At 45.5% G+C, this 21,567-nt stretch overlaps 1 protein-coding gene across 4 annotated transcripts in view; it reads left to right on the top strand.

Moving 5' to 3' along the window:
- The window catches only part of GFPT1 (glutamine--fructose-6-phosphate transaminase 1), a 43,803-nt gene that overhangs the window by 18,246 nt on the left and 3,990 nt on the right, over positions 1-21,567 (top strand). The window contains exons 9-19 of one of the 4 annotated variants that reach the window (XM_077931223.1): positions 1,596-1,649; positions 3,566-3,671; positions 6,102-6,265; positions 6,803-6,898; positions 7,993-8,090; positions 8,889-9,009; positions 9,274-9,330; positions 11,902-12,059; positions 17,177-17,291; positions 18,945-19,072; positions 19,844-20,011. In XM_077931223.1, the coding sequence (XP_077787349.1) occupies positions 1,596-1,649; positions 3,566-3,671; positions 6,102-6,265; positions 6,803-6,898; positions 7,993-8,090; positions 8,889-9,009; positions 9,274-9,330; positions 11,902-12,059; positions 17,177-17,291; positions 18,945-19,072; positions 19,844-20,011 (1,265 nt within the window). The remainder of the gene's footprint in view (positions 1-1,595; positions 1,650-3,565; positions 3,672-6,101; positions 6,266-6,802; positions 6,899-7,992; positions 8,091-8,888; positions 9,010-9,273; positions 9,331-11,901; positions 12,060-17,176; positions 17,292-18,944; positions 19,073-19,843; positions 20,012-21,567) is intronic. The other 3 variants (XM_028741148.2, XM_077931224.1, XM_028741149.2) reach the window with 3 other exon arrangements.

The following is a 21,567-nucleotide window of genomic DNA, read 5'->3' on the forward strand; positions in this document are numbered from 1 at the left end:
AGGTTTGTTCTTATAATGTTAGAAGTCATGGCTCTGGGTAGGTGGTGGGCTCTCCTTCATTGGAGGTTCTTAAGCAGAGTTTGGATGGCCATCTGTCAGGGATTCTTTAGGTTCTTTAGGGGCTCTTCCAACTCTACAGTTCTGTGACCTGCTCTACAAACCCGTATTGGCTTTGCAACAGCTGATGCATCACAGTTTCCCTAAACGCATCCCTGTGGTCCTAGTTTTAGCGGAGGTGCTGTGAATCCTTGCTTAGAGAACCCGCTTGGCCTCTTCTTCCCCAACTCTCACAAACCCTGTACTGTTCCTAGGCATTTCTGGGCAGAGGGAATGATTGTTAAATCAGTCCACCCTTAGATACACAGTGAGCAGCTTGGTTGTAAGCGACTCCCCTCATTTTGCATAATATCACTATATACCTTGTGCACGTGGCACCTTAGCTGTCTGGTATGAAGACTGACCAGTATCTTCAGCTCGTCTTGTCCCCCAGCAGAACATCCCTGAGGCTTTAGGAATGTATTTATTCCCTTTAACTGGATGGCAACTAATGCTACAGTTCTATAGGCTTGCCTGAGAATTCCAGTATCTCCACAGCAAGGTTTATTGGCCCCTGTGGCGATCACACAGGGTCCCCGGACGTTTCACCGTCTATTGATCCCTGTGCCACCACTTTATTTCTCACTGCCACCACCCAGGCCCTACCTGGTACAATACTGAGTCCAGTCAGGGTTAAGTTGGAACATAAACTTCTGTTTATTTATTGCAGTTTAACAAGCATGTGGTTTCATAAACAGTCAATTACATTCATGAGCTGCCTATCCAGGCCTATAACCTCCGCTACCTGCTCTCACTCACTAAACCACCTCTCAGATATTTACTTGTTTTCCTAGCCCCTAACTATTCCTGACTCAGCTTATTTCGCTACACTAACTCAACCTACCCACAAACTCTATCCCAATTCACTCCCACTCCAACCAACCTCCCAACGAACTCCTCCCTTTGCCCCTCCCAGAGCTGGTTTTATAGTTCCTCTGACTCCACCCCCTGGGTCCTGATTGGGTAACTTGTTTAACTATTTCACCTCCAGCACTCTCATATGTTAACGTCATAGCCCCTTCTTTATTTATTTTATTTGAATCTCAACTTTCAGCAAGCAACCCAGGATAGGTGACTGGCTGAACACTGTCTAGCAAAGGTTGTGACTGGGCAGGGGTTCGTAGCTGGGTATCCTCCCACTGTTCTGCTCCAAGTATCTCCATGCTGATGCTTCACCTTTCCATGCAACCTGTCATTTAGTCATGTTATGAAGGTTTATTGGAAGTATCTATCCCAGGTGCAAATGCTAATTCAGGTATTCAGGTGGGACAATGGGTACAGGAGCCCTCTTCTGCTGCTGCAAAACAGCTTCATCTCGGCCCCATGGGACTGAAATTCGCAGGACTTAACACAGCTCAAAAAGCGCCGTGTGAACTGCACTTCCAAGCCAAAAGTCTGCCTTCTGCTTTTCTCTAATTTTTCTTTTAAATTGACATTGCTGAAGTTTCTCTTGTTGTCAATGACAGACTGAAGTTATTTTTTTCATATTGCACTTTCAGCCACACAACCTATGGATCATTCTATTGATGGAATATCCATTAAAATGGAGAAAGGTGCCTGAGACATAATTCTTCATTCGATGAGGAGTCCTGAAAATGAATTAAGACAATCACTTTCTCTTTAATATGTAGCTGATTGCTTTCCATTTGAGAGGAGGGACCAGCTTCACAGGGTATAGTCTGCTACTATGTTCATTTGAGCAGAACCTTTCATTCCTTAGCCTGCTTTTCTGGGTGCAGAAGTGCATACAGAAACAGTGTTCTTGGATTTTGATTGCCAAGATGTATAACCTTGTTTGTTCAATGGAAAGTGATGGCAACATATTAAAGAGATGGCATTGGGGCGGGAGATTCTGCATGCGAGAATCCTAATGGGGCTTTCCCACTTAACCAAAAGGTCCTCTGACTCCTCTCTCGCCTTCTCTGGTTTCTCTGCCTTCTGCTGATTTTGTTAATTTGAAACCAACATCCGGATTTGAGGATGTCTGACTTAACTGGAACTGGCCTTCTTCTTTTTTAAGTCAGTATCAACATGAGAGCCATGTTTTAATACTAAAATTTAGAATACATTTAACATTGGTGCTATCAAGCACTGATCTGAATACTAACAGTTTGCCAGTGGGTAGATAATCATGGTAAAAATGGGGGAATGCCAGGAAAAATATGGTAGCAAATCCAAATGTATCTTTGCCTTTAAGGAAGAGCTGCTTGTTCTGTGATTCACTGCTGCTTTAAATCATTGGTGTGCAAATGTTCTTCGCAGAACAAGCCCATATTTTCAATAACTCTGACTGTCAGGTGTCTTAAGACTTCAATCCATCTTGTGTCCTATGGGAGCCAGTTCCATAGATTTAACTAGACAGTACATGCTAAAACAATGGAGCTCGTTCCCACAGGATGCAGGGATGACTACCAGTTTCGATGGCTTTAAAAGAGGATTAGACAAATTCATGGAGGAGAGGGCTATCAATGGCTGCCAGCCACCAAGGGTATGCTCTGCCTCCTCAGTTGGTCCTTGGTATTTCTGACAATTGTGAGAGTCATCCTGAATCAATACTTTTTAAGGTACAACATGCTTGACTCTAGAGCAGCCTGTTCAAAATACATTCTTCACTTCCCCAGTCCAAGTTCTCCTAACGCAAACTACTCCAGCTAGCTCAGTTGCCTTCAGAAAAGCTATTCTGGCTCTGAGGTTTTGAGGGCAGCAACCCAACACCTGTATTAGCTGCCTGTCCAGGGCCCACGTTGAATTCAAGTTTAAGAACACCTGATTTTCATCTTTTTTTTTTTAATTGACAAACACAGAACTAATTCAAAAAGGCTTGGATGTTGTGCATGCGGAATTGCTTAGAAATCGGCTAGTTTAAATCGTGTTTTTAAGAAAAGCTAGACTGTCATTTTTACATGACAGTCCCCACTCCACACCAAAAGGCATTCAAATGTTTCACATCCTTCATCCTTAATCAAAGCTGAGAGCCAGTGTGGTGTAGTGGCAAGAGTGTCTGACTAGGACCTGGGAGACCAGGGTTTGAATCCTCACTCAGCTGAGAAGCTCACTGGATGACCTTGGACCAGTCACTGCCTCCTAGCCTAACAGGGTTGTTGGGATAAAATGGTGATGCAGAGGAGAAGTCCGCTGGCCTCCCTGAGCTGTGTGGAGGAAAAGTAGGATATAAATGGAAGAAGTAAATAAATAAAATAAAATTGCACAAGGCAGACTCCCTGGGAAAGCCTCCTGCACAGCTCCTGTTGAAATGAAAAGGCAGTGGCATTGGTCTTGCCCACTTCCTTTCAATGGTGCTTCTGCAGGAAATATTCCCGTGGACTATGCCAGCAACCTTTAAGAAAGTGAAGCTTCATGTTGGTACTGTGACTTGGGGTGAATTTTATCAGGAATGAGGTGCCTTCGTTTGCACTCATTGCTTTGTGCGCTCTTAATGGCAGCTAACTGAGCTCTCTTGCCTCCGCAGGCAAAGACAAGAAGGGGAGTTGCAGCCTTTCCCGGGTGGACAGCACCACCTGCCTCTTTCCTGTCGAGGAGAAAGCGGTGGAGTACTACTTTGCATCGGATGCGAGGTCTGTGGCCCCTGTGGAGTCAGCCAAAGTCGCCTTGTCCTTGGCTTCTCACAGCATGCACCAAGGAGGAGGTTGACTGCTAGGCCACCTCTCTTGGATGAAGGACCAGAGGGGAGAAGAGAGAGTGAATGGCATTTGTGTGTCACTTTCAAGTAGCATGTGTGTTATATGTGGCATAAAATGTTTCCTGACTCAACCTGACACCTTCAGCACCTAGCGTGCTTCCAGTGGAACGGGAAATGGGTGTGAATCTAACAGACCAGGTACTCTTGGTGTCAGAGGCTCTAAGGCAGGCTTCCTCAACCTTGGCCCTCCAGATGTTTTTGGCCTACAACTCCCATGATCCCTAGGTAGCAGGACCAGTGGTCAGGGATGATGGGAATTGTAGTTTCAAAACATTGGGAGGGCCGAGGTTGAGGAAGCCTCCTGCTCTAAGGCTTCTGATTATCCCAGAGCCAGCAGGGTATAGCTGATAGTCTGGGACCAGCTTGCTGAGATTTTAAATTGCTCTCCTGCCTTTCCTCACAAAGGTGCCCAGAAGGGCTCATGACTTCACAGTTGTGTGGGTGTTTGAAGCTTTCCAAGTGGCCTCAGGTCAATTGCTATATCTCTGCCTAACATCCGGTGAGGAACCATATATGTTGGTGTCAGCTCCCTAGAGGGAGAGAAGAATGGCAGCTCTTTCCTGTGCTAATAGCATCGCTGTGGACCGCAGCAGATGTTTGGAATAGTTGCAAAAATAAATTTATTTATTAGCAAACCTGAATGGCTTCCTACTCCTTGCCATTTCTGGGATCAGTTCTCCTGTAGTGTTTCAGCTCCCACTCACCCACTGTTTAATTTACTAAGCTTATCAGGCAGCCTATTTGGTCCTGTTGAAAGAGGAAAGTGAAACTACCAAATGCCTAAGCTGCTTGGGATTACATTCTGACCCCAACAACTTCTCAAAATAGGGTAAAGAACACCATAGCATTTTGTGTGTGTCATAAATTTCATTTTTATGCTATTATATCTCTTCAAAGGGACACGGGTGGCACTGTGGTCTAAACCACTGAGCCTAGGGCTTGCCGATCGGAAGGTCAGTGGTTTGAATTCCCGCGATGGGATGAGCTCCCATTGCTCGGTCCCTGCTCCTGCCCACCTAGCAGTTTAAAAGCATGTCAAAGTGCAAGTAGATAAATAGGTACCGCTCCGGCGGGAAGGTAAACAGTGTTTCTGTGCACTGCTCTGGTTCACCAGAAGCGGTTTAGTCATGCTGGCCACATGACCCGGAAGCTGTAAAGCGAAATGAGCGCCACAACCCCAGAGTCATCCGCGACTGGACCTAACGGTCAGGGGTCCCTTTACATTTACCTTTTACCTCTTCAAAAGCAAAGGAATATTCAGGTGTGTACTTTAATTATGATTCTAGTCAGCCCAACTAAGTTCTACTCAGAGCAAAAGTATTAAAACTAATGAACCTCAGTCATGTGCATTAACTTCAGTAGGCCAACTATGCGCAAAACTAGCATTGTATAAAAACCATGTTTTATGCAGGGTGTTCTGTTTTTGGGTACAAAACAATCCACAAAACGATTGCAGGGGTCTGTTGGAGCCCAGGCGAATATTTTACCCTAAGGGTTAATTCTGCACCAATTCGACTTTCTTGACACAGGAGTTAACACTCTCAGGGTACAAACCTGCTACATTGATTTCTTATTTGTAATGTTCATCGGGGAGGGGGCACCTTTCATGCTATTTGGGTACATTAGACCCACTTCTTCTCTGAGCCCAATGTTTATGCATCTTTTCTGTTTTCTTTTCAAGAGCTTTCTGATAGATAGTCCAATGAGGAATTTAAATTAACATGGGGGGTGTGTGTGTCCAATTAGACCATGTTTTTGGAATGCACAGCCAATTAAATCTATTTTCTTATGTTAAACAGGAATGATTTTGTGATCAGTCATGATCTTTGTTTCCAACTGATCTTAAAAGGGCCTGTAAAAAAAAAAAGGAAGTGGGTTAAATAAATGCAATAAAATTTGCGTAAGAGCTGAAAAGTAGGTTACAGTAAAATGATAAAGTAAGGATGTTAAAAATGATCCAGTTAATATGTTAAGTTGCAGACCCTTCATAGTTTTTTGGAGGGGAGGCTGTAGTTGTATTCCAATTCAGCATTGTATCATTATTATTAGTAGCAGTATTTCAAAGTTTATATAAAAATACAATAGGATCAGTCAGCTCAACTCTTATCTCAAGAGTGGTATATCTACTCTTGCAAACACTCTGGTTCTAATATGGTGTCATTACTGGATAACTGGAGTCCAATTGTTTTATAATGTGCCTATTCAGTGAATCTTACAAGTTATTTGCCCTTAAGCATAACAGTCCAGATTCTTCTCCTTGTAGTTTCCATAGATGGAAGTTGAACCATTCTCTACTCTTTTACAGTGCAGTTATTGAGCACACCAACCGAGTGATTTTTCTGGAGGATGATGATGTGGCAGCTGTTGTGGACGGCCGTCTCTCCATCCATCGAGTCAAGCGCACAGCGGCTGATCATCCTAGTCGCGCTGTCCAGACCCTACAAATGGAGCTCCAGCAAATCATGAAGGGTATGTCTATGTTGATAGTCAGGGCTTCCCAGTTTCAAATGTGTGTGTTTGTTTGTGAAGATCCTTCCTGGAGATTTGCGGGGACACAGGCTACCTACCTGGAGGCTTACATTTTTTAAAAAAAATGGCACAAAATGGGAAATAGGGAGGGAAGAGGAAAATCAAAATCAAAACTCAGGCTGCGTTTTATTCTTTTATTTACATTTCCCAGGCAATGTTGTTTAGCCCATGTTCACTGTACTAAAATATTTATATATAAGAAGTTGCAATAATAATAAAACACCACGTTCTGAAATAACAAACAAGAAAATATAAAGAATTTCTGCATCAGCAAAAAGGACAAAATTCTATTAGGATGGCTACTCTCCTATACATACTAGTAAGCAGGACATTTTTCAGCCAGAGCTCTCCAGAACTCAGTTCTGACACCTCTCAGGTGGTCGCCATTGCCATCAACAGGTAGCTTTGTCAACAGAATAAACATTGCTGTGCTGTTTCCATCCAGTCTACATTTTGCTGCTGTTTTTGTTTTTTTAGGTAACTTCAGTTCATTCATGCAAAAGGAAATTTTTGAACAACCAGAATCTGTTGTCAACACCATGAGAGGAAGAGTCAACTTTGATGACTACACCGGTAACTAAGTCAAAAGCATGTCAATGGTGTTTTGGCTTTTGAGGCGCTTTTGCTTAATAAAGTACTGCTGATTAAGGGGGGAAGGGACACAACAGGATGGTCTGTATATGGAAAAATTCTCTGCCCCTTTTGCCTTACGTAATGTAAGGATGATTCATAGAATTGTAGAGTTGGAAGGGACCCCAAGGGCCATCTAGTCCAACCCCCTGCAATGCAGGGATCACAACTGAAGAATCCCTGACAGATGACCAGCCAACCTCTTCTCAAATACCTCCCATGAAGGAGAGTCCTCTACCTTCTGAGATACTTGGTTCCACCATCAAATAGCTGAGGTAGAAGTTCTTCCACACTATTCCACCTCTGCTTTCTGTTGATTGCATTTTGACTTTGCTGCTGAGCAAGTTTCCCTTCTCCTCTGGGATGCTTAGTGGGACTGGGGAGTTATGCTGCCACACTTGGTACTTGCCTTCTTCCTGCTTAGGAAAGTGTCTAAGGAGATGACATTTGCTTGACCCTGCTGTGTACTGTGGGACGCAGGTGGCGCTGTGGTCTAAACCACAGAGCCTAGGGCTTGCCAATCAGAAGGTTGGCAGTTCGAATCCCCGCGACGGGGTGAGCTCCCGTTGCTCGGTCCCTGCTCCTGCCAACCTAGCAGTTCGAAAGCATGTCAAAGTGCAAGTAGATAAATAGGTACCGCTCCAGCGGGAAGGTAAACAGTGTTTCCGTGCCCTGCTCTGGTTCGCCAGAAGCGGCTTTGTCATGCTGGCCACATGACCCGGAAAAACTGTCTGCGGACAAACGCTGGCTCCCTCGGCCAGTAAAGCGAGATGAGCGCCGCAATCCCAGAGTCGTTCATGACTGGACCTAATGGTCAGGGGTCCCTTTACCTTTACTGTGTAGTGTAGATGATGAGAGGAGGGAAAGCTCTGAAATTCCTCTAAATGGACAATATAATTCCTGAAGTCTTAGTTGAAATGTCTCTTATGTTTTTCCTTTAGTAGTAGTAGTAGTAGTAGTAGTAGTAGTAGTAGTAGTAGTGGTAGTTGTTTTGGTCATGTTAAATACCTAAACCTTTGTGTCTATATTTATAATAGTGAATCTTGGGGGTTTGAAAGATCATATCAAGGAGATCCAAAGGTGTCGGCGTCTCATCCTAATTGCTTGCGGAACAAGCTACCACGCTGGAGTTGCAGTAAGTGGCTGACTTTGGGTTTTCCTTTTGAGTAGCATCTCAAACACATTGAGCAAATTAGTAGTGCTGTGATCCTACGATGACGCCTGTGAAGCTACGGAGAGTGGGTGCTGATAGATGAATGCGGCTCTTTTATGGCTCCTTGTAACCGTGACCCGTCCTTGTAGCATCATTTCATTGGTCTGTTTGGTTCTACAGACGGGAGGCATATCTCACTGAAATTACCTACTGGGTCATTAATTCTTAACTGGAGCATGGAAAGACATACTCAGTAGAACACGTAGGAGAGAACTCCTAGGGACTGAGGTCCCTTCCCCCCTTCCCCAATAAAATATTAGAGGGGGCAGGGCCCCTGAAAGTTGATGGGCATTGGCATTCAAATGGTGTGTGTGTACCGCATCATGAGATTGATTGTGCGAGGCGGGGCTTACCCCCCCCCCAATATTTTATTCAAGTTGGTACCCCTGGTTGAACATTTGGCATGTTGGGAGTCTTACCAGAATTGGAAACTCACTCCAGTTCTGATGTAATAAATCACATTTTCTCTGAGGCCTGTATAGTTTATTTTGCCTATGAGAATATGTTTTAATGATGCCGACCTTGGACCCTCTTTTTGTTTCTGGCACTGAAACTGAAAAGCCAAAACGTCATCCCTTGTCTCTGCACACTTTCTCTCTCTTTAAATGACACAAAGATGGAGAGTGGGAGCAAGAAGTGTTCCCTCCAGAATCTGCTGCACTGCTTCATGGGCTGAGGAGTATGTGACTTCCCTCCTTTTTCTTTTCTTTTCTTTACCAGACACGCCAAGTTCTGGAAGAGTTGACTGAATTGCCTGTCATGGTAGAACTTGCCAGTGACTTTCTGGACAGGAACACTCCCGTCTTCAGAGATGATGTCTGCTTCTTCATCAGCCAGTCAGGTACGGACAGGCCTTTGGCCTGGGAGCAGTGCTGGGCAGGTGGCAGGCCAACCTGAGACCAGTAGGTGGCTACCTTTTGCTAGGCTCATGACCTTTGACCTGGCTTGCTACCGAGGAGGGAGGTGTGGAATCCAGCAGCCACCAAGTCCAGTCAGGATTCTCCCGGCTGGAGTTCTTAGCACATGGTACTTCTTGGCCATTGCTCATACAAACAATGTGTGTTTCTGTTTGTTTGTTTGTTTGTTTGTTTGTTTGTGTTTTTAGAAGTAATGAGTTCGGCATGCTTAGAACCAGACATGTGCAAGTTATCCGGGGCAAAATGTAAGAGTTTCAAAACAAAGGACAAAGCCTGTGTGAATGTAGTGAAATGCAGCCTGAATTTCATGCCTAAAGCTGAGCTTCAAATATAAGCTAAAAATTGCAGCATGTGGATACATGTTTGTTCATTATATGTTTGTGATATTTATCTCTCTATCCCGCCTTTTCCTCGGTCCGGGACTCAAGGTGTGTCTTACACAAATTAAAACAACACAGAGAAAATGCAAAAAATTGAAAATGGTTAAAAAGTAATTAAACTCTAATAGAACTAAAACATTTTTATTTTTTTAAAAAAATATCAGGTGTATAGCTACACATTACTGAAGGACCCTTACTACTTTACCAGAAAAGTAGTTTTGACTATTTATACCAGGGGTCAGCAAACGTTTTCAGCAGGGAGCTGGTCCACTGTCCCTCAGACCTTGTGGGAAGTCGGACTATATATATTTTTTTTTTTTTGGGGGGGGAAATAAACTAATTCCTATGCCCCACAAATAACCCAGAGATGCATTTTAAATAAAAGGACACATTGTACTCATGTAAAAACACGCTGATTAATTTTCTTTTTGAAGCCGCCCAGAGTGGCTGGGGAAGCCCAGCCAGATGGGCGGGGTATAAATAATAAATTATTATTATTATTATGATTCCCGGACTGTCCGCGAGCTGGATTTAGAAGGCGATTGGGCCGGATCTGGCCCCCAGGCCTTAGTTTGCCTACCGATAATTTATACTATAATATAGTATAAGTAAAAAGGGGCTAAATAGCCAAAATTGTTTTTTATAATCACTTCCAGCACTACTGCTGCATTGAAAATGAAATGTTACCGTTCAGATGAAATGGTTGAAGCCTGGGCACTTTAGTTTGCCAAAAAAACTTGTTCTGTGGAATAAAAGCTAAAAGCCAATTGTAGAATCTTCTGCCCTCCTGGACACATGAGTCGTATTGGGTAGTCACAAACATCAGATTCCTTGCAGGGTTTCCCATCCCTCTGAGGCAGCCTTCACCGACCATTGCCCTCCAGATGTTGTTGGACTGCAACTCCCATCAGCCCCAGCCAACACAGCTGATGGGAGTTGTAGTCCAACAACATCTGGAGGCTCCTTTACCGCACAGTGATTTCTTCCTTGGCCAGGGGAACTGCTAGAATATATTCTGAGCGTAGAAGGCGCCACTTAGAGTGCTCCCTGCTGACCATAGTGATAGTAGCCGGCCAAAGGAACGGTAGGCATTGGCAGTCAGCAGGCTGGGGATTTGACACCCTCTGCTGGTGATTTGCAGGCATGCCTGTAATCTTCTTTGCCATGCACTTGGTATTCCTGTTGTTTCAGCGTTTTCAGTGTAATGATAAATAATGAATTCTCTAAATTCATAAGAAGTAGTTAGTAGTTTAAATTGTTTTATGAAAAGCAGTTTAACTCCATACACATAACACACAGAGCCATTTAGACAGATCAGTCTAGATTTGCCTGAGTGCCAGTGGAATATATGAATGGTTCATTGGTAGGGAGATTTCTTTCTAGAATGTATTGCTAAAAGGATTTGGAATCCTGTAGATATTGTTGCCATTTACTTCTCTTTCTCAAGGAAGCAGAGGGTGGCCAGTGACTTAGTATTTGCCCAGTTTACCTACTTTACTCTTGCCCTTTGCATCATTCCAAAAACAGTGTGCAATTTAGGTATTGTTTAAAATGAACAACACCCCCTCAGTTTGCCTTCTTAACATCTGGCTGCTTTTCTCATTACAATATCTTGTCCGGTTTATTTAGCTATTTTATATCTTGCCTTTCTGCATCTGGGTATACTCCAGGCAGTTCACATAAAGGAACAAGAAGAAATCATAAAGTCCAAATCAGCAATATTATGTTTTCCCTAGCTAGTATGCTGTTGTAATGCAGCTGCCTTCTGTTCATGAAGAAGTGGAAGAACTAGAGTTCTTCAGAGAGCGTTGCTGCTTTGCTTAGGTCTGTGGTTTCTCGTCTATGGTGCCTATCTTGCAGCAGCAAAAAAAAAAAGTTAATGCAATTCTAGGCTGCATCAACAGAAGCTGAGTGTCCAAATCAAGGGAAGAAATAATAACACACTATTCTTCCTGGATCATACCCAGCCTATAGTCCTGTGTCTAGTTCTGGACACCACAGTTTAAGAAGGATATTAAAAGCTGGAAGGGTGTGCAGAGGAGGAGGACCGAAACGATAAGGGTCTGGAAAACAAACCTAATGAGGAACAATTGAGGGAATTAGGTATGTTTAGCGTAGAGAAGGCTGAGAGGTGATAGGATAGCCACCTTCAAATGTCTGAAGGACTGTCACATAGAAGGTGGAGCAAGCTTGGTTTCTGTGGCTCCAGAGGGTAGGATCTGAAGCAGTGGATTCAAATGACAAGAAAGGAGATTCTGATTAAACATCAGGAATGACTTTTTGATGGCAAGAAGTGTTGGACAGTGGAACGGTCTCCCCTGGAAGGTGGTGGACTCTCCTTCATTAGGGGTTTTTAAGCAGAGGGGGTTGGGCTAGAATGATTCTGTGTCCTCCAGGTTGAGCATTTTCTGACTCTGATGGTGTCTGTCTCTGCAGGTGAGACAGCAGACACCCTGATGGCCCTACGCTACTGCAAGGAGAGAGGAGCCCTGACTGTAGGAATCACAAATACTGTGGGGAGCTCCATATCTCGCGAGACAGACTGCGGGGTTCACATCAATGCTGGGCCAGAGATTGGGGTTGCCAGTACAAAGGTAAGGGTTCCTTGTATCATCAGAGGCACTCACACTTGGCACCAATAAAGCTCAGTTGAGTCACGTAGATTTGCATATCCTGTAATTCATGCATCTGTTTTCTGAATCTTATGCTGCATTGCAGGGGGTTGGACTAGATGACCCTCAGGATCCCTTCCAACTCTACAATTCTGTGATTTCTCAAGGAAGGGCTGAGGGAGCAGGGGCAGGCATAGGGGTTCTTTCCCAGTTCATCTACAGTGTGCAGAGGGTGTTTGGAAATACCCGCATTTTGAATAGTTCCCTCCAGGTTGCGTTAAGTTGAAAGAGGCATAACTTCTTACAGAAATCCTCATTTGAAGTGCAGGCACACAGCCCCCCCCCTTTCCCAGCTATTATTTATTTGAATTTTTAGCTGCTCGTTACCCAGAAGCCTGCAATCGACTTATAATATATTTATTAAAACAAGAATTAAAATGTTAATGCATTTATGCAAAACCACAGTGCATAAAAATATACAAAGCAGCCCCCCCTAACAGTCACAAGTAGCGCACACTACCAGTAAAACTATCCTCCCAGCTCAGTGGCTCTCAAACATGTTTGGGGCCCTGCCTGCTTGGGTTCTATAAACTCATCCCCCGTGCCCTTTACCCTACCCTGTAAGAAACATTATTCAAAATAGTGGTCTGCATGACCCACTGTGAAAGATAATAGAACAATAAGATTTGAAACAGTAACAATTGATTGCACATTGACTCAAATTCCAGTTTCATCTATTTAGTTTTATTAATTCAATTAAATTGATGAACTTGATACAGCGATACCAGGTTTTCAAAGTATGATAGTCGTTTACACCTCCAGCTCCCCCCCCCCCCGCTTGCCTTTTAGTCTCGTCCCCCCCTCCCCCGACCAGGTAATCCCCTCTGGGTGCAGTTCTGCCCACTTTGGGAACCACTGCTGTAGTCTATCAAATGCTTGGGATTCAGGTAGGTAGCCGTGTTGGCCTGATGCAGTCAAAATAAAAAAATAAAAAATAGTCCAGTAGCACCTTAAAGGTAAAGGGACCCATGACCGTTAAGTCCAGTCACAGACAACTCTGGGGTTGCGGTGCTCATCTTGCTTTACTGTTCGAGGGAGCTGGTGTTTGTCCGCAGACAATTTTCCTGGATCATGTGGCCAGCATGACTAAGCTGCTTCTGGCGAACCAGAGCAGCGCACGGAAATGCCATTTACCTTCCTGCTGGAGCGGTACCTATTTATCTGCTTGCACTTTGACGTGCTTTTGAACTGCTAGGTTGGCAGGAGCAGGGACCGAGCAACGGGAGCTCACCCTGTCGCGGGGATTCAAACCGTCGACCTTCTGTTCGGCAAGCCCTAGGCTCTGTGATTTAGACCACAGCACCACCCGCGTCCCTTAGAGACCAACTAAGTTTGTTCTAGGTATACGCTTTCATGTGCATGCACACTTCTTCAGATTCACTGAAACAGAAGTCACCAGACCCTTATATATAGTGGGGTGGGATTTTTCTCAGAAGGGTAGTAGGAGATGGGTGATTGGCTCAATGGGTATGATAAACCTGTTGATGACTGTTAACGACTGCAATTAGTCCTACAGGAAAAAGCAAGGGATAGTATGCCGATGACCAAAAATAGCTTTAGCATGTGTAATAAGACAAGAATCCAATATTTCTATTCAGACCATGTCTCTCCATAGTTTTCAGTTAAGTATGCCTGGGAGTAAAAGTAAGGTAAAGGAAAAGGGACCCCTGACCATTAGGTCCAGTCGTGGCCGACTCTGGGGTTGCGGCGCTCATCTCGCTTTATTGGCCGAGGAAGCTAGCGTACAGCTTCCGGGTCATGTGGCCAGCATGACTAAGCCGCTTCTGGCGAACCAGAGCAGCGCACGGAAACGGCGTTTACCTTCCCACCGGAGCAGTACCTATATATCTACTTGCACTGGCATGCTTTTGAACTGCTAGGTTGGCAGGAGCAGGGACCGAGCAATGGGAGCTCACCCCGTCTCGGGGATTCGAACCGCCGACCTTCTGATCAGCAAGTCCTAGGCTCTGTGGTTTAACCCACAGTGCCACCCACGTCCCATGGGAGTAAAAGTAGGTGCCTGAAAAATACTAATGAAAAATACTCTCCTCAAATGGAGAGCCAGGACTGAAAAGACCTTCTCCCTTGCCATCCTCCTCCAGGCATAGGAATTACTGTTCCAGGTGTCTTCTGCATGGTTCTTTTTGTAGGGCTGCTGTGTTCGTGGAAAGAGCCAGGCTCTTTGAGCCACGTGCAGGCAGTAGGCAGGGCCAGAACTCCAGCCTGACTTGAGGATGTTCCTAAAAGGGGCTGCTCTGTAGGTATCTCCTGATGACCACTCAGAGAACTATTGGTGAGCAACCTATCCATACCTTTACTCCTATGCAAAAGAGACCCAAACAAATACCAACCCCACAGTCTGTGCATTGTGCTATGTGCCATATTATTGGACAGGGTTTAAAATTGCACTGAAGAATTCTTAAGAAATCAAGACAAATGATAAAGACTTAGATGGAGAAGGTGGCATTTTTTTGAAAAAATCCCCAACTGATGCAAATATTAATCTGCTCTGTTTGTTATGGTGCATTCTTAAAGTCTTGGAAGATTACCAAGGTTTCACTTTATGGTGTGGGTTTGAGTTTAGGGGTTTGTTGCAAGCTACAAGAAAGGGAATATAGACAACATAAATGTTAGGTAATGTCTTGGTGTATATCATTTTCATGTGCGTGTATAACTTAACTACTTTTTGTATTAAATTATTCTTTAAAGCTTTCAAAAAACATACCATTAACACCCAAACATTGGAAGAGTCTTTGAGCAATGAATAAGGCAAGATGGGGAGCTCCTGTCCTTATCTCAGTAGATTCCCACCAGGGCATCCTACATCTCCTCCCTGCTGCCTAGAGTGGCTTTCCATGGTTTGTTGTGTGAGCTGCTGCTGCTGCAGCCGGCCATTCTGCACTCTCCCCCCTCCCTTCTGCAGACCTCCAGGCTGTAGATCCCCTTAAGAACACCTCTAAGAGCCTTCTGAATCAGGCCAATGGCCCTCCTAGGCCAGCATCCTATTCTCACGGTGACCAGCCAGATGCTTGTGGGAAACTCGCATACAGGATCCGAGCACAAGAGCTTTTATCTGTCCTGAATTCCTCCTAACACCCTTCCTCCGGGGGGGGGGGGGGGGGTCAAAGAGGGTCCCTGGCAAATACCTCAATATTTCCTCAAGGTGATTGAGCTGCTTCCTTTCCCCCTTAAGATTTGAAAAGAGGCGTTTAACAAAGAACGAGCCTTGGCCAAGATTTGTACGCTAAGGCGCCTGCTGCTTTTTCGTGGGGAATGCGCTGCAATATTACATTGAGCTGAGAGGGTCTGAATTCACTTGTTGGAGCAATCAGGGTATTCATTGCAGCTGAGAGTCCAGCTCATTTTTAGCCTGCACTGGCAGTTTTGAAAATATTGGTGTTCCTTTCCGCGAAGCCAGTTAAGAACTTGAGAAACTGTTTCTTAGGCTGTTCCAGAGACCCAGGTAAGGAGCCACTGTTCTGGTCCAGAGGCACTGGAGCCTGGGGTAACCCATGGCAATGAGAGGGGAGAGTGCCTCTGGACCAGATAGCAGGCAAGGATCAATGGTTCCTAGACACCATGGCTATGTTCTGCCTCCACTGCCAGGCAATATACCTCTGGATACCAGTTGCTGGAAACCGCAGGAGGGGAATGTACTTGTTTTCCACTATTTGGCCACTGTGAGAACAAAATGCTGGACTAGTTGGGAAGTTATTAACTGGGTAGGGTGATGGTCATTCAGACCTTCCTGGTCCAAGCACAGCACTCTGTCCTCAGCATCTGGCTGCCCAGGTCTGGGAGGAGTATAAACCTGTCTTTTTGTTTCAGGGGTGCTATTTTTTCCTGCTCATGCTCCCGAGCATGTTGGCGGCATCCCAAAATGAGCAGATGTTACACATTACATTCTCCCCCCGCCCCCATTTAAGACTGCATTTCTGGAATATGTAATCACCGTTTGGGATAAAGAATCGAAGTTAACTCAGACAATGCTTTCTGGAGGAAACTCTTGATAAACTGAGAAGGCAGCTGATGGAAGTTGTCAGACGATGACAGGCTTTTTTCAAGTTGCAGTGGTGCAACCTCCAAATTAGAGTCAATACTTAGGAGTCAATAGAAAGTACCTCCTCTAGATTAATAACAGTTTGAAATCAGTGCTTTCCCCTACATCTTGCCACCCAGTGCTCTAGATATTGGGGTGCCCCCCCCCATCGGTCTCTAGAAAAAAGGTTCTTCCAAAGAGGGATTAGGATTTAGGGCTGGACTAGGATGCACCCCCTCCCTCCGACACAGACACATTTCCTCCTCAGAGCTAGCCTTTCTCTGCATTGAGCATACCCAGGTTCTCAGCCTGCTTTTAGTCGCTGGGTTGGGCCTGTTGTTTTCTCTCTAATCAGGCTAGAAGGAAAAAGGAGAAGATTGCAGGGCCTGCCCCTTTCTGTCAGCCTTTAGACAGAATTTAGACAGAATTCAGGGGTATTGACTGGCTCCCCCCCCCTGCCCCCACCACTTTCCTGCCTAAGGATGTGAAGATGTACGAGTGCGAGTTGTGCCTTGGGTGCAGGATCTCTGCCTCTGCCCAGGCATGAACAACAAAATTACAGAGCCTCCAGCTGTAAGGACTGGACATACACTCGGCTGCTCCCTTATTCTTACTCTCCAGGTTAGCTAGGGTAATTGTTGTCGTCAAGTACGTTTGAGAGTGGCCAGATTAGATGCCTGGTATAAGCTTGGCCTGATGGGTGGTGTCCCTTTGCTGTTAGCTGGAGGTAAAATGAAAAGCCTTGTCTGTGGCGATGGAGCTCCCTTGGATTTGGTGTCCTTTTTCTCACTGGAAGAACCAATCCTTTCTGGTGCTTAGGGGCTGGGCTGGGTTTATGCCAGGGTCAAGTGGGATAGTGAAGCCCTGTGGGCACCTGAGGCCCCCATTTTTATCCCAGCAGTACCCTCCTGAGCTGCTTTCAGGTGTGAGTTTTGGGCAGCTTGCATCATCTTAGCAAACCTGGCAAGCTTATGCACAGTGATGTCCTCTCTTTCTGCAGGCCTACACAAGCCAATTTGTGTCGCTAGTGATGTTTGCGCTCATGATGTGCGATGACAGGATTTCCATGCAAGAAAGACGGAAAGAAATCATGAGAGGCCTCAAGTTATTGCCAGGTGCGTACGGGCGCTCTGAGGCGTCATGACAAAATGTGATTTTTTGATGGAGAACAGCAAGGCGAGGATTGACTTGATGCGGGTAGTGGGACCTCTCACTTGCTTCCTGGTTTTGTGCAAAGCTGGGAGATTTGAAGCAGCAAGGATCTCATCCAGATCAGGTCCCTCACTGCCACATAGCCTGCATGGAGCTGCCTCTGAAGCCAGAGTGTTCTGATGCTCCATTCTTGGTTAATCCACACAAGCTACCAATCCATTTTTAGGCATAGTTCAAAGTCCTGGTTATTAAACAGTTTTGGAGTAGGATCTTTGACAGGCTGCCTCCTGCTGCATGAGCCTGTTTGTCTGCTGCACTCTTGCTGGAGGCCTTCCTCTGCAACCCGCTGCCATCAGAAGTCTGGGCTGGGTTGAGTGGCAGGGCCTTTTTGGTTCTGGCACCCTGATTGTGGACCTCAGGAAGCCTAGTTAGAATCATAGAATTGCAGAGTTGGAAGGGACCCTGAGGGTCATCTAGTCAAACTCCCTGCAATGCAGGAATATGCAGCTGCAACCTTGACATTGTCAACACCACACTCTAACCAGCTGGGCCCCTTTCTTTGTGGTGACTAGTGCTTTTTCCCTTTTGCCAAGCTTTTGGTTGTGGTTTTTTGCTCATTGTTCATCTTACTGTTTTGATTATATTTTAATTGATGAAATTTGTCACTTTGAGGGGCTAAAGATGGTTCCCCCCTTTTTCTTTTTTTATTAAAGATTTTATTGGTTTACAAAAGTCTTTGTTTTTCCCCAAGAAACATTTTTACAGATCAGTTTCATTTGTTGAGACATTAGTGTTATATTAGGAAGAAAAGGGGGAAAGAGGTGGAGGGGGAAAAGGTGAGTGGGGGTGGGGTCGGGTTGCGATGTTTCTGTTTTAATTAATATATGTGTGGGGTTTTGTGTGAGCATTGTTTGTGCAGGTTCTCTGCTATTCACTTGTGTTCCTTTGGTGGAGAGAGAGGTTGGGGTTGGCCTAGGGTGTGGTTGTTCATTTGTGATTGGCTGTGGTGAGCTTTGTTTTCGTGTGTGAGTGGGGTGGGTGGGTGTTTTGGATCAGGTTAGCCATATTGATTTGTATGCTGTTGGTGGATTTTTGTCGTTGTCTTGTTGGGCTGTGTATGTGATAAAGGGGAGCCATACTGGGATGAAGGTGTCTGCTAAAGATGGTTTTATAAAGAAAATAAACAGATGAGGTCTGTGGGTAAACTCTTCAGCTGTAGAAAATGGACTTGTGCAGGAATAATAAGTTGCATATGAAAGTTTATTTAAAAGCCACATCAAGCATTGCCTCGGTGTATCTTGGTTCTTTATTGTCACATCCTCAAATGTGGATCACTTTGTAAGTTACGAGAACAGGTTCCGGAGTTCTGTTGGAGGATTTAGAAAAACCAACTCCCACCTCTTTTCTTCGGTGCTAATGAAACCCCAATAAAAATTGGTGGGTCCAGGTGGTGGTTACTTTTACTCTCTGAAGAGCCACTGATTTGTGCAGTTTTCAGTACAGCATTTAAATGCCACAACATTGTTTCCAAAGTGCATGTAAAGCCATTTCTAGTGTGATTGCAGATTGTTAACCTGTGTGTTAATACATTGCCTCCCTCTTGCTACTTGCGATAGACTTGATCAAAGAAGTCCTGAGCATGGATGATGAAATCCAGAAACTGGCCACAGAGCTTTACCACCAGAAGTCAGTCCTCATTATGGGCCGTGGTTATCATTATGCGGCATGCCTGGAGGGCGCTCTGGTAAGAATCCCCATTTCCTTCCATAATAATAATAATAAAAGGCTTATCCATCGTTATTTGTGTTCCCGTTTGGAGGGTCAGACCTGACAATGAGCAAGAAAATGAGGAAGGGTGTTTTTAAAAGCATGTCTCTAGTCATTATAACTGCAAAGAGAGGGTTTAAAGCTGCTGTCCCCAACCTGCCGCCCTCCAGATGTTTTGACTGCAACTCACATCAGCCCCAGCCTGTGTGGGAGTTGTTGTAGTCCAAGTGAACTGGAGAGCACTGGATTGGGGAAGGCTGGTTTCTGACAACAGAAAGAATCCCAAATGGACTGAGTAGGTTTTCTAAAGGTCAGAAATGAAGATGGGTTTTAAATCAGGCCTGCAAATATTGTTGTCTGCTAAACCGAATGCAGCTCAACAGCCATCTCCTGTAACCTACCAAGAGTTTTGCAGTTCTCATGGTAGTTTCTTGCATTTCTGCAGTCTGGGGCAGGCAGAAACCAGCTGGAGGGTTCTGGAGCCACTATTCACAGCTGTTGGTTTGCTTTTGGCTTGGTGGAGCACCTTTCCCTCCAAAGAGCTCATGGTGGCATGCATGGTTGTCCCCTCTCATTTAATCCCCACAAGAACCCTGTGAGGCAAGTCAGGCTGAGAGGCACCAACTGGCCCCCAAGGTCACCCAGCGAGCTTAATGGCTGAGCGGGGATTTAAACCCTGGCCTGAGGAGGATCTTTGTTTTAGAGAGAGAGAGACTCCATGGACTAATGCGTTGCACCTTCTCTGCAGAAAATAAAAGAAATCACCTACATGCATTCGGAAGGCATTCTGGCTGGGGAGCTGAAGCATGGACCCCTTGCCTTGGTCGATAAACTGATGCCTGTCATCATGATCATCATGAGGGACAGCACATACACCAAGTGCCAGAACGCCCTGCAGCAAGTCATTGCCCGGCAGGTGAGTTCAGGCGAGAAGAGACAGAGCCCAGCTCTGCTCCACAAAGTCCCGTCTTCCTTTGCTCCTTCTCGGGGATAAAGGATGAGGCACTGGCATTGGCAGTGCCCGAAGGTATTGGAAGTGGGTGGTGGGAAAGAGGGATCCGTTTCCTCTACCCCTCAGTCCTTGGTCTAAGGGGTTCGTTCACCTCTTGCTTGTGTGTTAATTCCAGGTTGGAATGTGGGATCCTCAGGCCCCTTTTGAGGCGTCAGGGTCACAAGCAAGGCTGCTGGCATTCCTCAGGCAAGATTTCCTCCTTGCACAGCCAGACAGTTTTACTTTTATTATTTATTGCATTTATCTCCTGCCTTTCCCCAAGGAGCTCAGGGTGGCATACATTCTTCTCACAACAACCCTGTGAGATAGGTTAGGCTGGGAGGCCTGAGACCGCCCAGTGGGAATTTGAACCCTGGTCTCCCTGGTCCAACACACTAATCACCACCACTGGCTCTCCTTGCCCTCTCCTGCATCTGCTCAGTTGCCTAGAAGTCTTGCCTGCTTAAGGCATGGATGGGCAAGCTGAATATCCAAGATGCTTGGGAGGGGGTGTTCCTCTTTGAAGCTGAATAGCTCTTTCCCCTTTACGGATGTTTCTAGAGGACAAATGTAACCGCATCTGTTCCCGTGCTCCCCCTGTAGCCTTATTGGAGTTCAACCCCTTGGTTGCGAAACCCATTCCTTCACCCCCCACATTTATGTATAAATGTGCCCCATATTTCTGTCAAATGGGAAGCCTGAGCGAAGGGAGCTGGTCAGTGTCTCCAGCTTTTTATCTCCTGCCGTTCAGCAGCTCAGGAGGCACTTTGACTTCCGCCAGCTCTAATGCCAGAACTGAGTAGCAGTGCCTGAAGCAGTGGAGAAAAGGGGTGAGGGAAGAAGCGGGAGGCCAGCACCTCTTCCAGCTGAAAAAACGAGGCTCTGAACCTGAACAGGAGCTGAAGGAAATAGCCATTTCCAATGGTGTTTGCTTCTCTGTCCCGTGAAGACTTGCCTCCTGGCTTTCTCCTCTTAGGATCTTCTCCAGAGTGAAACGAAACTAACCACATCTGCTCTCCCCTGTGTTTTCCCTCAAGAGTAACATAAACCAATAACTAGGGAGATGGTAAATAACTGGAAAGTGTGTTTCTTGACTCCGCACATTGTTTTCATTTGGGCCGACAAAAGTGGCATGTAGCAGATGAAATGGCAAACACCCGCTGGTTCCAGGCTGAGGCCCTCTTCAACTCCTTACCAGGCACAGCGTGTTGCTGGAAAAAAAGAGGAGGCCTCTTCCATCCTCTGTAGCCCCACCTGAGCCAGCACAACACTTTGTGAGGCACATTCAAGGCTCCCAGGCTTCCGTTTCTCCCTTTTTTGGTGGGAACCAGCCAGAATGATGCCGAGGAGAGTGGCTTCCAAACCAGCCCCATCTGGCCAGCAAGCAGAAATCACCTTCCAGGCTGGCTGTTGTGACACCTTTTGAATTCTGCTGGCACAGCCTTATTTCATTCGTGGGAGAAAAGCACTTTTTCAAGCTC

Source organism: Podarcis muralis, chromosome 7, assembly GCF_964188315.1.
Source record: "Podarcis muralis chromosome 7, rPodMur119.hap1.1, whole genome shotgun sequence".
Taxonomy (NCBI): domain Eukaryota; kingdom Metazoa; phylum Chordata; class Lepidosauria; order Squamata; family Lacertidae; genus Podarcis; species Podarcis muralis.